Below are 12,776 nucleotides of genomic sequence, written 5' to 3' on the forward strand. Positions count from 1 at the left end.
GCGTTACCTCCGTGTGACGGCGCGTTACCTCCGTGTAACTTCACGTTACCTCCGTATGACGGCTCGTTACCTCCGTGTGACGGCTCGTTACTTCCGTGTGACGGCGCGTTACCTCCGTGTGACGGCGCGTTACCTCCGTGTGACGGCGCGTTACCTCCGTGTGACGGCGCGTTACCTCCGTGTAACTTCACGTTACCTCCGTGTGACGGCTCGTTACCTCCGTGTGACGGCTCGTTACTTCCGTGTGACGGCGCGTTACCTCCGTGTGACGGCGCGTTACCTCCGTGTGACGGCGCGTTACCTCCGTGTGACGGCGCGTTACCTCCGTGTGACGGCGCGTTACCTCCGTGTGACGGCGCGTTACCTCCGTGTGACGGCGCGTTACCTCCGTGTGACGGCGCGTTACCTCCGTGTGACGGCGCGTTACCTCCGTGTGACGGCGCGTTACCTCCGTGTGACGGCGCGTTACCTCCGTGTGACGGCGCGTTACCTCCGTGTGACGGCGCGTTACCTCCGTGTGACGGCGCGTTACCTCCGTGTGACGGCGCGTTACCTCCGTGTGACGGCGCGTTACCTCCGTGTAACTTCACGTTACCTCCGTGTGACGGCTCGTTACCTCCGTGTGACGGCTCGTTACTTCCGTGTGACGGCGCGTTACCTCCGTGTGACGGCGCGTTACCTCCGTGTGACGGCGCGTTACCTCCGTGTGACGGCGCGTTACCTCCGTGTGACGGCGCGTTACCTCCGTGTAACTTCACGTTACCTCCGTGTGACGGCTCGTTACCTCCGTGTGACGGCTCGTTACTTCCGTGTGACGGCGCGTTACCTCCGTGTGACGGCGCGTTACCTCCGTGTGACGGCGCGTTACCTCCGTGTGACGGCGCGTTACCTCCGTGTGACGGCGCGTTACCTCCGTGTGACGGCGCGTTACCTCCGTGTGACGGCGCGTTACCTCCGTGTGACGGCGCGTTACCTCCGTGTGACGGCGCGTTACCTCCGTGTGACGGCGCGTTACCTCCGTGTGACGGCGCGTTACCTCCGTGTGACGGCGCGTTACCTCCGTGTGACGGCGCGTTACCTCCGTGTCACGGCGCGTTACCTCCGTGTCACGGCGCGTTACCTCCGTGTAACGGCGCGTTACCTCCGTGTAACGGCGCGTTAAATCCGTGTAACGGCGCGTTACCTCCGTGTAACGGCGCGTTACCTCCGTGTAACGGCGCGTTACCTCCGTGTAACGGCGCGTTACCTCCGTGTAACGGCACGTTACCTCCGTATAACAGCACGTTACCTCCGTATAACGACACTTTACCTCCGTGTAACGGCACATTACCTCCTGGCAACAAAGGGATCCGCTCGCTCACCGGCGTCTTTATACCAAAACCCAGAAAGGATTATTACCCAATTTATTAAGAAATAAGTGAGAGTCCCCCCCCCTAACAGGACAAACACAATACACCAACTCCTGGGAAAGGTGCCGCTCTATCCAAGAGATATTTCCCAACATTTGTGATGAAATCGCAACAGATCCAAAGCGCAAACGTTCTCAAGGTGCACGTGGGAATATATTACATGCACAATCATAACGCCCTGTGAAGAAGTCAAACCTGATGAAACGCGTCGGGTTCCACTGCAGAGACAAAGCACAGCTTACTGAGCCAGAGGCAGTGTGGAGGGTCACCCAGGACATGTGAAGCGCTATACGGAGTGACTTTGTGTGTATGGCCACCACGAGGGCTTACTACAAGAAGGGTTTCTCCAGGACGGAAACACTCACTGCCTGACCCGGAGGGGCCGACGGTGCACGTTTCTTACTTACAGGTAAGTGATTGCCATGTTTTTATTATTGCATATATAAAGTTTTGTACATTATCCCTGTATCCTGTGCTTTCCGATGCCGGGAGTATCCCGTCCTTCCAGTGACGTCTCTTCACACCATATAAGTTGGTTACTTGGAACAACCGAAATGCTTATATTGCTCACATAAAATGGGAGAATAATCAGCATACTTTCTAAAAAAATAATAATTATATCTACTTCAGTATTACACTGTGTTTTTCTGTTCTATTTTTCTGGATGAGAACACACACACACACACACACGTTTCTCCGACACGTGGACTCCTGCAGAATGTTTTACTGAAGACACTAAAGACACTAAAGACATATAGACCACCCTGGGTCTGAAGACTGGCCGCCCCCCAAGGCGCCACTGCTCCGAACGTCGGCGCCCGAGTCCTCTCGTCTCGGCGCGCTGCTTCTCTTCCGGGTCTGTGACGTCACCAGGGGAGACAGGACGAGTCGCGTTCTCGCAAAGAAGGAGCGGACACCGCTCAATTATACAGCCTCAGATCTGCCCGACGCGTTTCACTCTAAGCGTCCTATGAGGGGTGAATATTTTACCTGTTTTTTCACATGCACCTTGAGAAAGTTTGTGCTTTGGACACACACACACACACGTAAGACCTGGGAGTTGTACGCTCTTGTTTTGCAGAGGAACTGGGCTGGGAATAGCAACGAATGTACGCAGAGCTGGTTACCTTTTGGGGGGGTAGGGGAGGTGAGCAGTGCCATGTGTGTGCGCAGAGTGGGTTATCTTTTAGGGGGGGGGCGGTTACCATTAGGGGAGGTGTTGAGCGGTGGTGTGTGTGCAGAGTGGGGTACCTTGTGGGGGGTGAGCGGTGGCATGTGTGTGCAGAGTGGATTATGCGTGGTGGGGAGGGCTTACCTTTGGGGGGGGTGAGCGGTGCCTTGCTGGTACGGTTGAAGAATAGGCTTCCGGGACGCATGGAGGGAGATACACTCTCCTCCTCCTTCACCTTAAACTGACCCAACTTGGTGACTTTCTGTGTGAAGCAGAAGAAAGGGTTAATATTGTGACTGGGAAACCTAATACAAGCGCAGAGATTAGCCCCGTCACTACAGAACAATGCACATTGAAGAGGCTAATCTAGCCCTCCCCATGAGCGGTCCTACAGGACTGGTATAACCCTCCCCATGAGCGGTCCTACAGGACTGGTATAACCCTCCCCATGAGCGGTCCTACAGGACTGGTATAACCCTCCCCATGAGCGGGTCCTACAGGACTGGTATAACCCTCAGCATGAGCGGTCCTACAGGACTGGTATAACCCTCACCATGAGCGGTCCTACAGGACTGGTATAACCCTCACCATGAGTGGTCATACAGGACTGGTATAACCCTCACCATGAGCGGGTCCTACAGGACTGGTATAACCCTCCCCATGAGCGGTCCTACAGGACTGGTATAACCCTCCCCATGAGCGGTCCTACAGGACTGGTATAACCCTCCCCATGAGCGGGTCCTACAGGACTGGTATAACCCTCACCATGAGCGGTCTCACAGGACTGGAATAACCCTCAGCATGAGCGGTCCTACAGGACTGGTATAACCCTCACCATGAGCGGTCCTACAGGACTGGTATAACCCTCCCCATGAGCGGTCCTACAGGACTGGTATAACCCTCCCCATGAGCGGTCCTACAGGACTGGTATAACCCTCCCCATGAGCGGTCCTACAGGACTGGTATAACCCTCCCCATGAGCGGTCCTACAGGACTGGTATAACCCTCCCCATGAGCGGTCCTACAGGACTGGTATAACCCTCCCCATGAGCGGTCCTACAGGACTGGTATAACCCTCCCCATGAGCGGTCCTACAGGACTGGTATAACCCTCCCCATGAGCGGTCCTACAGGACTGGTATAACCCTCTCCATGAGCGGTCCTACAGGACTGGTATAACCCTCCCCATGAGCGAGCCTACAGGACTGGTATAACCCTCCCCATGAGCGAGCCTACAGGACTGGTATAACCCTCCCCATGAGCGGTCCTACAGGACTGGTATAACCCTCCCCATGAGCGAGCCTACAGGACTGGTATAACCCTCCCCATGAGCGGTCCTACAGGACTGATATAACCCTCCCCATGAGCGAGCCTACAGGACTGGTATAACCCTCAGCATGAGCGGTCCTACAGGACTGGTATAACCCTTCCCATGAGCGAGCCTACAGGACTGATATAACCCTCCCCATGAGCGAGCCTACAGGACTGGTATAACCCTCACCATGAGCGGTCCTACAGGACTGGTATAACCCTCACTATGAGCGGGTCCTACAGGACTGGTATAACCCTCCCCATGAGCGGTCCTACAGGACTGGTATAACCCTCAGCATGAGCGGTCCTACAGGACTGGTATAACCCTCCCCATGAGCGGTCCTACAGGACTGGTATAACCCTCCCCATGAGCGAGCCTACAGGACTGGTATAACCCTCAGCATGAGCGGTCCTACAGGACTGGTATAACCCTCCCCATGAGCGGTCCTACAGGACTGGTATAACCCTCAGCATGAGCGGTCCTACAGGACTGGTATAACCCTCCCCATGAGCGGTCCTATAGGACTGGTATAACCCTCACCATGAGCGGTCCTACAGGACTGGTATAACCCTCACCTAAAGGACTGGTTTAAAACAGCAATTTCCCTGCAACAATCAGCTCTTGTTCTCCCCGATTACGTGGGCCGGGACCCCGCCAGTCGGGGGCACTCAGAACTCCGCAGCAAAGCCCGTGGGGGTCACAATAAAGTACCTGGGAGTATCGGTTCGGAGATAGATAGAAATACTCTAACCAGACTGCTGGGACAGACACAGCGCTGCGAGGTGCGATATGCAAATGGGATCTTTATCCTCCAAAGTACAGAACGGAACGCGTGGCTCCTCCCACCACCTGAGTAAGGTCCCACAGAGGAACGCGTGGCTCCTCCCACCACCTGAGGAAGGTCCCACAGAGGAACGCGTGGCTCCTCACCACCTGAGGAAGGTCCCACAGAGGAACGCGTGGCTCCTCTCACCACCTGAGGAAGGTCCCACAGAGTAACGCGTGGCTCCTCTCACCACCTGAGGAAGGTCCCACAGAGTAACGCGTGGTTCCTCTCACCACCTGAGCAAGGTCCCACAGAGGACCGCGTGGCTCCTCTCACCACCTGAGCAAGGTCCCACAGAGGAACGCGTGGCTCCTCTCACCACCTGAGCAAGGTCCCACAGAGGAACGCGTGGCTCCTCACCACCAGAGGAAGGTCCCACAGAGGAACGCGTGGCTCCTCTCACCACCTGAGCAAGGTCCCACAGAGGAACGCGTGGCTCCTCTCACCACCTGAGCAAGGTCCCACAGACGAACGCGTGGCTCCTCTCACCACCTGAGCAAGGTCCCACAGAGTAACGCGTGGCTCCTCACCACCTGAGGAAGGTCCCACAGACGAACGCGTGGCTCCTCACCACCTGAGGAAGGTCCCACAGAGGAACGCATGGCTCCTCACCACCTGAGGAAGGTCCCATAGAGGAACGCGTGGCTCCTCACCACCTGAGGAAGGTCCCACAGAGGAACGCGTGGCTCCTCACCACCACCTGAGGAAGGTCCCAGAGGAACTCGTGGCTCCTCTCACCACCTGAGGAAGGTCCCACAGAGGAACGCATGGCTCCTCACCACCTGAGGAAGGTCCCACAGAGGAACGCGTGGCTCCTCTCACCACCTGAGCAAGGTCCCAGAGAGGAGCCACGCGTTGGCTTTGGTTTCTGTACTTTCACATTGAACCTTGCAGCGCTGTGTCTGTTCCAGAGTCTGGCTGGAGTCTCTGCCTACATAACAATGTAAATGTTCTCCATTTCCGGGACAGGTTTCGCAGGGGGCGGGGTCGCACGGAGGGTCCGTACCGGGGAGGCGGCGGTGGGAGAGATCTCGTCCTTGTCTGGCGGAGAGTTGAAACGTATGAACGAGAGTCCGTAGGTCAGGTTCTAAGGGAGGCAAACACACAGAGAGAGGGTTACAGGCCTGCAGTGACCCAGCATACACACAGAGAGAGGGTTACAGGCCTGCAGTGACCCAGCATACACACAGAGAGAGGGTTACAGGCCTGCAGTGACACAGCATACACACAGAGAGAGGGTTACAGGCCTGCAGTGACACAGCATACACACAGAGAGAGGGTTACAGGCCTGCAGTGACACAGCATACACACAGAGAGAGGGTTACAGGCCTGCAGTGACACAGATACACACAGAGAGAGGGTTACAGGCCTGCAGTGACACAGATACACACAGAGAGAGGGTTACAGGCCTGCAGTGACACAGCATACACACAGAGAGAGGGTTACAGGCCTGCAGTGACACAGATACACACAGAGAGAGGGTTACAGGCCTGCAGTGACACAGCATACACACAGAGAGAGGGTTACAGGCCTGCAGTGACACAGCATACACACAGAGAGAGGGTTACAGGCCTGCAGTGACACAGATACACACAGAGAGAGGGTTACAGGCCTGCAGTGACACAGATACACACAGAGAGAGGGTTACAGGCCTGCAGTGACACAGCATACACACAGAGAGAGGGTTACAGGCCTGCAGTGACACAGATACACACAGAGAGAGGGTTACAGGCCTGCAGTGACACAGATACACACAGAGAGAGGGTTACAGGCCTGCAGTGACACAGATACACACAGAGAGGGTTACAGGCCTGCAGTGACACAGATACACACAGAGAGAGGGTTACAGGCCTGCAGTGACACAGCATACACACAGAGAGAGGGTTACAGGCCTGCAGTGACACAGATACACACAGAGAGAGGGTTACAGGCCTGCAGTGACACAGATACACACAGAGAGAGGGTTACAGGCCTGCAGTGACACAGCATACACACAGAGAGAGGGTTACAGGCCTGCAGTGACCCAGCATACACACAGAGAGAGGGTTACAGGCCTGCAGTGACACAGCATACACACAGAGAGAGGGTTACAGGCCTGCAGTGACACAGCATACACACAGAGAGAGGGTTACAGGCCTGCAGTGACACAGCATACACACAGAGAGAGGGTTACAGGCCTGCAGTGACACAGCATACACACAGAGAGAGGGTTACAGGCCTGCAGTGACACAGCATACACACAGAGAGAGGGTTACAGGCCTGCAGTGACACAGATACACACAGAGAGAGGGTTACAGGCCTGCAGTGACACAGATACACACAGAGAGAGGGTTACAGGCCTGCAGTGACACAGATACACACAGAGAGAGGGTTACAGGCCTGCAGTGACACAGCATACACACAGAGAGAGGGTTACAGGCCTGCAGTGACACAGCATACACACAGAGAGAGGGTTACAGGCCTGCAGTGACACAGATACACACAGAGAGAGGGTTACAGGCCTGCAGTGACACAGATACACACAGAGAGAGGGTTACAGGCCTGCAGTGACACAGCATACACACAGAGAGAGGGTTACAGGCCTGCAGTGACACAGATACACACAGAGAGAGGGTTACAGGCCTGCAGTGACACAGATACACACAGAGAGAGGGTTACAGGCCTGCAGTGACACAGCATACACACAGAGAGAGGGTTACAGGCCTGCAGTGACACAGCATACACAGAGAGAGGGTTACAGGCCTGCAGTGACACAGATACACACAGAGAGAGGGTTACAGGCCTGCAGCGACACATATACACACAGAGAGAGGGTTACAGGCCTGCAGTGACACAGCATACACACAGAGAGAGGGTTACAGGCCTGCAGTGACCCAGCATACACACAGAGAGAGGGTTACAGGCCTGCAGTGACACAGATACACACAGAGAGAGGGTTACAGGCCTGCAGTGACACAGCATACACACAGAGAGAGGGTTACAGGCCTGCAGTGACACAGATACACACAGAGAGAGGGTTACAGGCCTGCAGTGACACAGATACACACAGAGAGAGGGTTACAGGCCTGCAGTGACACAGCATACACACAGAGAGAGGGTTACAGGCCTGCAGTGACACAGATACACACAGAGAGAGGGTTACAGGCCTGCAGTGACACAGATACACACAGAGAGAGGGTTACAGGCCTGCAGTGACACAGCATACACACAGAGAGAGGGTTACAGGCCTGCAGTGACACAGCATACACACAGAGAGAGGGTTACAGGCCTGCAGTGACACAGCATACACACAGAGAGAGGGTTACAGGCCTGCAGTGACACAGATACACACAGAGAGAGGGTTACAGGCCTGCAGTGACACAGCATACACACAGAGAGAGGGTTACAGGCCTGCAGTGACACAGCATACACACAGAGAGAGGGTTACAGGCCTGCAGTGACACAGCATACACACATAGAGAGGGTTACAGGCCTGCAGTGACACAGCATACACACAGAGAGAGGGTTACAGGCCTGCAGTGACACAGATACACACAGAGAGAGGGTTACAGGCCTGCAGTGACACAGATACACACAGAGAGAGGGTTACAGGCCTGCAGTGACACAGCATACACACAGAGAGAGGGTTACAGGCCTGCAGTGACACAGATACACACAGAGAGAGGGTTACAGGCCTGCAGTGACACAGATACACACAGAGAGGGTTACAGGCCTGCAGTGACACAGATACACACAGAGAGAGGGTTACAGGCCTGCAGTGACACAGCATACACACAGAGAGAGGGTTACAGGCCTGCAGTGACACAGATACACACAGAGAGAGGGTTACAGGCCTGCAGTGACACAGCATACACACAGAGAGAGGGTTACAGGCCTGCAGTGACACAGCATACACACAGAGAGAGGGTTACAGGCCTGCAGTGACACAGATACACACAGAGAGAGGGTTACAGGCCTGCAGTGACACAGATACACACAGAGAGAGGGTTACAGGCCTGCAGTGACACAGCATACACACAGAGAGAGGGTTACAGGCCTGCAGTGACACAGCATACACACAGAGAGAGGGTTACAGGCCTGCAGTGACACAGATACACACAGAGAGAGGGTTACAGGCCTGCAGTGACACAGATACACACAGAGAGAGGGTTACAGGCCTGCAGTGACACAGCATACACACAGAGAGAGGGTTACAGGCCTGCAGTGACACAGCATACACACAGAGAGCGGGTTACAGGCCTGCAGTGACACAGACACACAGAGAGAGGGTTACAGGCCTGCAGTGACACAGCATACACACAGAGAGAGGGTTACAGGCCTGCAGTGACACAGATACACACAGAGAGAGGGTTACAGGCCTGCAGTGACACAGATACACACAGAGAGAGGGTTACAGGCCTGCAGTGACACAGATACACACAGAGAGAGGGTTACAGGCCTGCAGTGACACAGATACACACAGAGAGAGGGTTACAGGCCTGCAGTGACACAGCATACACACAGAGAGCGGGTTACAGGCCTGCAGTGACACAGATACACACAGAGAGAGGGTTACAGGCCTGCAGTGACACAGACACACACAGAGAGAGGGTTACAGGCCTGCAGTGACACAGCATACACACAGAGAGCGGGTTACAGGCCTGCAGTGACACAGCATACACACAGAGAAAGGGTTACAGGCCTGCAGTGACACAGATACACACAGAGAGAGGGTTACAGGCCTGCAGTGACACAGATACACACAGAGAGAGGGTTACAGGCCTGCAGTGACACAGATACACACAGAGAGAGGGTTACAGGCCTGCAGTGACACAGCATACACACAGAGAGAGGGTTACAGGCCTGCAGTGACACAGCATACACACAGAGAGAGGGTTACAGGCCTGCAGTGACACAGCATACACACAGAGAGAGGGTTACAGGCCTGCAGTGACACAGCATACACACAGAGAGAGGGTTACAGGCCTGCAGTGACACAGCATACACACAGAGAGAGGGTTACAGGCCTGCAGTGACACAGATACACACAGAGAGAGGGTTACAGGCCTGCAGTGACACAGATACACACAGAGAGAGGGTTACAGGCCTGCAGTGACACAGCATACACACAGAGAGAGGGTTACAGGCCTGCAGTGACACAGATACACACAGAGAGAGGGTTACAGGCCTGCAGTGACACAGATACACACAGAGAGAGGGTTACAGGCCTGCAGTGACACAGACACACAGAGAGAGGGTTACAGGCCTGCAGTGACACAGATACACACAGAGAGAGGGTTACAGGCCTGCAGTGACACAGATACACACAGAGAGAGGGTTACAGGCCTGCAGTGACACAGACACACAGAGAGAGGGTTACAGGCCTGCAGTGACACAGCATACACACAGAGAGAGGGTTACAGGCCTGCAGTGACACAGATACACACAGAGAGAGGGTTACAGGCCTGCAGTGACACAGCATACACACAGAGAGAGGGTTACAGGCCTGCAGTGACACAGCATACACACAGAGAGAGGGTTACAGGCCTGCAGTGACACAGATACACACAGAGAGAGGGTTACAGGCCTGCAGTGACACAGCATACACTAGTCACACAGCTTCAGCATGGGGAGGACGAACCTGCACTCCTAGCACTCGAAGATGGGACAGCTCCTCCCACAACCAAAGTGCACTAACACTAACAGCGTGCGCCTCAGTGTAACAGCGCAGAACAATGGGCACACTTGCATGTGTGATTACTGTATCTGGGCATTTGCTGGTTCTCGCCTTCCTTCGGGTCACCGGTGTATCCGATCTGTGGCCAAGTTCCGACGAGGGAACTAATTCAACAAGAAAGGACTTTATTTCCGGTTTTAACTGGAAGTGCTAAACTATCAGCTGGTGATTTTTCGATTTTTCAGGTTAAAACCTAAAACCGGAAACCCTAAATATAGGCGATTATTGAGTAATCAACGGGCGCTAAAATAACCCTGCACCAAGATCTTTCCATTTGTGCAACAGTGGCCTATACAGGCCACGGAATCCCCGATGTGTACTAAAGTGATCTGACAGACTGCTCGGGGTCCGTGTCAGGGAGACACAGATCTTCCACGTGAGGTTAGGGGCGGCTGCCTCCCACTGAAGTATTCAGTCAATAACCGGGGCTGACGCTACAAAAAGAAACCACCGATTATTTATAACTATTTGTTAAACTTGTAACATCTCCATGGTAACCAAACGCTCGCCTGATCTCGGGAGCAAGCTGATCGCAAACGGGGCAGGTACACGGGTCATCCAGCCTCCCCCCTTCATTTGGGTTAAAGCAGGGGTTCTAAACTCCAATCCACACGATCCCCCACAACAGGTCATGTTCAGGAGATCACTGCTTCAGCACAGGTGGAGCAATCAGTCCCAGCTTCAGCACAGGTGGAGCAATCAGATTGAGCATCGTGTGCTGAAGCTGGGATATCCTGACCAGCTGACCCATTTGGGGGTTCTTGAGGACAGGAGTTGAGCGCCCCTGGGTTAATCCAATAACGTTGCCATCCCTCTCTGAAGTGAGAAAGGGGAAACCCAATAGTTACGGGCCCGTGAGCCTGGAAGTGGGAGCCACATTGAACGGACCCGTCCCTTTGGGCTGGGGTTTCGGCCCATGTGCTTGTAGTGTGTCCCCGCCCAGACCCAGGCCGCCGGTTCTGTGCACCTTGTTGTAAGGCTGGCTGCACACGATCTTCACCCGGTCCCACTTCTTCTCGGCCGCCCCCTTCACCAGCTTGTCCGGCCCGAACATCCGCAGCCGGTTCAGGTTGCTCTCGCTCTTGCTCTCGCTGGGAGACATGAAGGACGACATTCCCAGGATCACCTGGTCAGGGAGGGAGACAGGCGGGGGAGGGGGGGGAAGGAGAGGGGTCAGAGGCATTCGCCGAGCAGCCAGGGGCGGGAGCACCCAGGGTGTGCGGAGTGCCACACCAAGGATGGGCAGCGCAGTGAGGCACAGGCATCCCGCGGCAGAGCGCGTAGTATCGGAACCGACAGCTCTATCACCAAAACTGGCCCCATGTTAATGATTTTTTTTTTTTTTTTTTTAAAGAGCCAAATATTAGTATTTTGAAAATGTATTTTCTGCCATATAAATGGGAATGTAAAAATAAAATACCCGGTAGGATTAGAATTAAACAGGACTGACTAGGAACGCTTGGAATGGACACTTTCTAAAGAAGCCGATTCCACGGATAAATGGGTTTTATTTTTGTTTGTGTTTTTTGACCACCTATATGGGGAGTTCCCCTGTAAACCCCTAACCACATTTATATGATGATAGAGGATCGCAGTGATTGAATAATTAGGCATCGGAAACACGCACGCGAGCAAAGAATTAAACATTACTTCCGGGTGTTGGGGATTTGGGGGGCGACTGACGCTCAGACTAAAATCTCCCATTAGCTAAAGGCTTGACTGTGTGAGCCCTGTAAGGGGCGAGGGCCGGGTAATGGGCGCACCTCGTACTCCTGCTCGCTCACAGACGTGGAGCGTCCCACCAGCACCTCCACGAAGGCCGAACTTTCATTGCCAATATCAATGCTGTGAATGTGCTCTTCCTTCTCGAACTGCAGCGAGGAGACAAACACACACGGACTTCAACAGGGCAACGCCAGATCGGCACTATCGCAAGGGTAGCACTGCACACAACTCTCAGGGGGTGTCACCCAGCTAGCCGCATGGTCGGTGCGATGTGCTGCAGGTTCCTCTGTCCCCTTGCAGGAGGGGGGCCAGGCTGCATTATATTGTCACTATATTGAATGTCGCGCAGTAGTGTAAGGGACAGATTGTAGGCGATTGGCTGCAAATCATTCAGCATGTGTTGTAGCGTCACCCTGCCGTGGGGACTGCGCAGTGTGTGTTGTAGCGTCACCCTGCCGTGGGGACTGCGCAGTGTGTGTTGTAGTGTCACCCTGCCGTGGGGACTGCGCAGTGTGTGTTGTAGTGTCACCCTGCCGTGGGGACTGCGCAGTGTGTGTTGTAGCGTCACCCTGCCGTGGGGACTGCGCAGTGTGTGTTGTAGCGTCACCCTGCCGTGGG

General features: G+C 54.6%; 1 protein-coding gene across 4 annotated transcripts in view; it reads right to left on the minus strand.

Moving 5' to 3' along the window:
* Nucleotides 1-12,776, minus strand: part of XRCC1 (X-ray repair cross complementing 1) — a 91,542-nt gene that overhangs the window by 72,705 nt on the left and 6,061 nt on the right. For all 4 annotated transcript variants that reach the window (XM_075606439.1, XM_075606438.1, XM_075606441.1 and 1 more), the window contains 4 exons: nucleotides 12,197-12,304; nucleotides 11,401-11,559; nucleotides 5,724-5,804; nucleotides 2,725-2,842 (listed from right to left, as the gene is read on the minus strand). In XM_075606439.1, coding sequence (XP_075462554.1) covers nucleotides 2,725-2,842; nucleotides 5,724-5,804; nucleotides 11,401-11,559; nucleotides 12,197-12,304 — 466 coding nt within the window. The remainder of the gene's footprint in view (nucleotides 1-2,724; nucleotides 2,843-5,723; nucleotides 5,805-11,400; nucleotides 11,560-12,196; nucleotides 12,305-12,776) is intronic.

The sequence above is a fragment of the Ascaphus truei genome, chromosome 6 (genome assembly GCF_040206685.1).
Source record: "Ascaphus truei isolate aAscTru1 chromosome 6, aAscTru1.hap1, whole genome shotgun sequence".
NCBI lineage: Eukaryota > Metazoa > Chordata > Amphibia > Anura > Ascaphidae > Ascaphus > Ascaphus truei.